The 4,917-nt window shown below is 40.9% G+C and overlaps 1 protein-coding gene across 1 annotated transcript; it reads left to right on the forward strand.

The window, feature by feature from the left end:
* The first annotated feature begins 604 nt into the window (after positions 1–604).
* Positions 605–3,863, forward strand: LOC104967355 (uncharacterized). The gene is made up of 4 exons (XM_010796765.1): positions 605–685; positions 2,160–2,237; positions 2,498–2,604; positions 3,319–3,863. The coding sequence occupies exons 1-4, from the start codon at positions 605–607 to the stop codon at positions 3,677–3,679; spliced, it is 627 nt and encodes a 208-aa protein (XP_010795067.1). The 3' UTR covers positions 3,680–3,863.
* Positions 3,864–4,917: the final 1,054 nt, after the last annotated feature.

Genomic DNA, 4,917 nt, shown 5'->3' on the forward strand with positions numbered 1-4,917 from the left:
AAGAAACATACGTGCCAAAGAGGGGCTGCATTACAAAAAATCATCCAAGTAAGATTTTCAACTTAACATAAACATGTCAGTTCTGAGTGTGTTCATGTGTGTGTGCATCAGGGACACTCGAGCCAGTCTATCAACACTGGCTGACAATGGTCCTGTGGCTCTGAGAAAGAGACCCTCTGAAATATGCATGAGGAAATCGACACCTGTTTCCAGGTAACCAAGGCAGGGATTCTGAACCGTGACGTTGAATTTAGTGTGTCTATGTGTGTGTCTGTGTGTGTGTGTGTGTGTGTGTGTGTGTGTACACCTGTGTGGGCGCATGCACAGCACAGCTTCCTACCTGTTCAGACACTCTGTAGGGACGAAAGCAGCTGTCAACTCAAAGAGAAAGACATAATCTGAGCGGGAGAAATGAGATGAAACAGAGCGGGCCTTGGTTCTGCAAAGGTTCCCTGCACTACTGAGAACTTTTACGCATGGAAACAGGTCAAAGTTGGCCCTTTTGAGACGAGCTCAAGCGGAGACTTGGTGGAGGGTGGACCACAGAGGCTAAAGAGGTCTTGACAGGTCTTTCTCTGAGTGCTGAGCATCTATTCGTGCAAGTATGAATCCAGTGTGGAAAGTTTACAAGAGCAAAGTGCTGAAGACTTTCAACCCTGAGTATGAGGAGGACGCGGCTGAAGAGGTACAGAACTTTTCAATCTTAATGATCCATACACATATGGGAAAGTAGACGTGGTTGTTGGGATTTAAGTCAGGAAATTACCAGGTTTTGTTTCCTCGTCATTTTTTATTCAATTCAATTATCAAAGTCAGTTGATCTTGCAGGCTGATTGGTTTTCTATACAAAGGGAACATTAAGAAGATCTTAGGCCTTCAATATACTTCTCTGGTGCATTTTGACTTTACCAACTGAATTGGTTAAAATGTGCATGCAGATCAAGTGTTTTTATAGAAGTGTCAAATGTTAAATCCTGTAGCAGATATTATCACAGCAACAATGAATAGCTTGTAACTGAAGTATTTTACATCAAGGAACAACAAGGCAAATAATCATTGGAAACTAATTATAGGTCATGTTTACTTAATGACTATACTTAAATAAAAAAATTGAGGTTGGAAAATCTGTCAAACATAGCATTGATGAAGATTAATCCTGTGGTTTGTAATATGTTTGGCTTGATGAGGCTTAGTTTGAATAACTGTGCCTAAGAACATAAAAGTTACAATATTTAAACCAAGAAAAAAATCTGCAACACATCGTTTCACCAGTTACACATTTTAACAGATGACTCACAAATGGAGTATTTTACATTGTTGTGCATGTACCTGACTTTTCCTTTCACCAATTGTTTTCAATGCGACATCTGTAAGCCATCAGGGTTTGGTACCAACGAATCAGACACAGCGCTGCATTGACCCAGATCTCTGGATGACTCAGAAACTCGATCCTGCACAGGAGCTCAACAAACGGATTAGTTTGCATTCCTCTAATTGACTGACATGGAGAGGAAGAGACAGATAGCCAGGGCCTCGTGCACTCTGCCTCCAATTGTAGTCTCTTTAGTGCCAGAGCAGAGACAGATTCCATTTGTAGGAATGTGCAGAGTTGTCAACGCTGCTATTGAAGTCGACATTGCTCTTTGTACACTTGTGCAATATTACACAACTACTTATGTATCATCACTAGGACCTAATGTCACACATATACTGATGTGGAAATACTAAACAAAAACAATGAAACAATTTTGCAAGCGGCTGTTACTTCAGACTAGGGCTGTCCTCATGTCATTATTCGTCAAAAGATTCCACTTAATATTTATCTACAATCATAACTCATTTGATGTGCAAGCTTTTTTAGGCAAATGCAATACATTGAAAATGATGAGTATGCTCCTTACACAGCATACCTATCATGCACTGGATTATTTGCCAAATAATAAAATATTGAATATATCATCCATTGTTCACGCTCCAGCAATCTACCTCTTCAATACTCTTCATGCTCTTTTCTTCATGTACCCTTTTAAGGGGCTTGTTCTGGGTATTCTACAGGTGGTAGTGTCCACATTAGGCACTAGGTGGCACGAGACGGTAAATGGATATTGCGGTGTGGACATGTAAGGTACATCCATTGAGTCTTTTTTACTCTGTTGCAGGTCACAGAGGTGGAGAATGACTTAGGACCTGTCCAGGAGGATGAGGGACCCAACGCTGTTTCCCAGCTTGCAAAGAAAGTGTGTGAACATTAGACAGCTGCTGCTTAATGTTTGTAAGATTTTTATATTCAGGAAAAGTGTTTAAGTTAACCCTATAGACGAATAAAGTAACATTTTCAATATACCTCACAACTTCAGTGTCAGTAATGAGCAATGTTGTACGTGGTTGTTAAGCGTGTTCTTCTTTTAGGACTATTGTTCAAATGATCTCATGAGACTACCTTAATGTGTATCTACTTTGACCTTTGACCCCTGTTTGTGTTTGGTTGTGTTCTCAGATGCAGGGGGCCGGGACTAAAAGCTGGAACAGGTTTTCAACTCTATTCAACAAAGAGGATGAACACCAGCTTCTGGAGGAGACGGAGAGCCCGCCAGTCCCCGACCAGTGAGTGGAAATCTCTCTTTGTTCACATCTGTCCTCTTTCTACCAGCTCAAGTTTCAGTCCTGAACCTTAGCAAACTGGATCCTGGAAATAAGGGGTATTTTTTAAGGTAGGTATGACGTGTAGGTTTGTCTTTTCATATTTTTATCTAACTGTACTTGAGAGTAGCCCAAATAATGTTTAAGCTTAGCATAAAGCATAAATACTTGAAACTGGGACAAAAAGCAAGCATGGCTCTTTCCTAAGGTAACACAGTTTGTTGACTAGCACCTCTAAAGCTCACTAATGTAATATCAATAATGACAGGTTGTGGTTCAGAGGTGCCGGTAGGGTGCTTTTGTTACCTTGGACTAAGTAAGGCTAGCTGTTTTGCCCCATTTCCAATGTTAATGCTAAGCTAAGCTAACATTGATCTTCTCCTCTAACTCTTTGAATGGAAGTGCAGATATTTTTTCACATTTTGAGAACGCAAAAACTGCATTCAGACCTGATTTTTAACCAGTATGTTTTCCAACATATATCTGTTGTTTCTATTTTCAGAACAATTCAAATCATGGATTGCTTTAAACTGGAATCTACCTCAGCCTAACTAATTAGTACTAAAAGGAAACCTGAAATCGGAAAACTAGTTTATAATGGTGAATTATAGGACATGTTGCCCCACTATTACTGACTGACTCCTAAAATTAACCCTGCTGCTTCCTCTGAATCCTCAGTCCACTTGCAATCAGGCCGGAGGAGCCTCCTCGCCCCACAAAGCGCTCGGCATTCTGGGATAGCTTTGCCTCCAACTGGGCTGCCAAGAAGCAGGCGGAGGCTGCTGCCGCGGCCGCTGCCAATGAGACAGCAGCAGCTCAGGGTGAGGAGGGGGTGACCGAGGCCGGAGGAGAGGTCAGCCAGGATGGGCAGATCCCTCAGGGAGAGGAGAGCGAAGAGGGAGTAGGAGGAGAAGAAGGAGGGAGGAGCGGCAACAGCTTCTCCAAATACGTGTCGCTCGGAGGAGGGAGCGAGGACGCATCCTTCAAGTGGAACTTTGTCACCAGCAAACTGGCAGAGATGAAGACCAAGAGCAACTAGCTGCTCCTGGTGAAGGAATCTGGAGAGTATAAACAATATGATGAAGGGTTTATATGTAGGAGTATAGAGGAAGTTTAGGGGGAGGCTATATTTTACACAGGATGTCCTGTAACTAACTGTACAGCTATTGTAAAAGTCCCTTTCATTCTGAGCTTTTGAATGATACACCGTCTCCTAACCACATCACAATGAATAAAAAAAACGTGTTTAAAAACATTTCCTTGATTATATTTTAGGCCCACATGCTCTGAGCCCACACATAGTTTGAATAACATTTTCAAGATAAAGCAAAGGTCAGATTTTAAACCTGATATTAAAATCTCAAGGGACACAAAAAGGTGTTCATTATTCTACGGTACTACCAGAATATAATGACTTTATTTCACAAAGAGGACTACTACAAATGTTAAAACTGAAAAGGTTACACAAATTGATAATCTGTTATTTCTCTGAGATGAGGTGGATGTACGATGCATATCTGCTGAGTTTATAGTTGTCTCTTCACCAGTTTGAGACACAGCATGACGCAGTGTAACATGTTTAGAGAATACAACAAATGATTGAAGTGTTGAACCTGGTCTGCACGTTACAGCCTGCTTTAGTGAGGTTGTATGGACATATCTTCTTCCCCAAAGTGCTTTTTAAACCACAAAAAGGTGCCTTCACACCTGTCAGCAAATTTGATCTAATCTGTAGTTTAGCAAAAACCGGATTAAAAGATTAAAGGCAGCGATAGCTGGATTAGTTGAGGATTATCTCACTTAACCTGCACAGAGGGCAGGGCTTTGAGTGAAGAGATTTGGCAGTGCGACACGGTTACATCATTTAAGTATTTCTCTCTCCTCGGATAACAGGAAGGGGGGACGTGTTGCATTTATACGAAATGTGTGAACTATGAATGTGTGCATGTGGTGAGATAATGTCAGGTGACTTGATGACTTTACTGACTTTTTTTTCTGATCTTGACTGAGACTCTGCAGTGTGAGCTCTTTACACTCCTGATTTTGTGACATGAAAGAAAACTTGTTTATTTCAGATTTTGTTTTTGTCTTATTCTGTTGTTTTGATTAATCTTATATTTAATAAAGACTACTGCACTAAGAGTTCTCACCAGTCGTGATTGAGCAAATGTTCTTTCTTCTGCAAAACAGGATGAAAATATCAACCCTTTTCCAGAAAAAGTGAAAGTATTTTTAGCAGCAGGACAGCATGGTGAGCCAACCATACTAATATTGATA

Source organism: Notothenia coriiceps, unplaced genomic scaffold (assembly GCF_000735185.1).
Source record: "Notothenia coriiceps isolate Sejong01 unplaced genomic scaffold, NC01 NC01_scaffold00037250, whole genome shotgun sequence".
In the NCBI taxonomy this organism is placed as follows: Eukaryota; Metazoa; Chordata; class Actinopteri; order Perciformes; family Nototheniidae; genus Notothenia; species Notothenia coriiceps.

What these genes read in the sequence shown, in the direction of transcription:
- LOC104967355 (XM_010796765.1), top strand. Translation starts at nt 605, where the DNA reads ATGAATCCAGTGTGGAAAGTTTACAAGAGCAAAGTGCTGAAGACTTTC. An exon ending in TTTCCCAGCTTGCAAAGAAA is followed by an intron (nt 2,238 to 2,497) that starts GTGTGTGAACAT and finishes TTGTGTTCTCAG; the next exon opens with ATGCAGGGGGCCGGGACTAA. An exon ending in AGCCCGCCAGTCCCCGACCA is followed by an intron (nt 2,605 to 3,318) that starts GTGAGTGGAAAT and finishes CTGAATCCTCAG; the next exon opens with TCCACTTGCAATCAGGCCGG.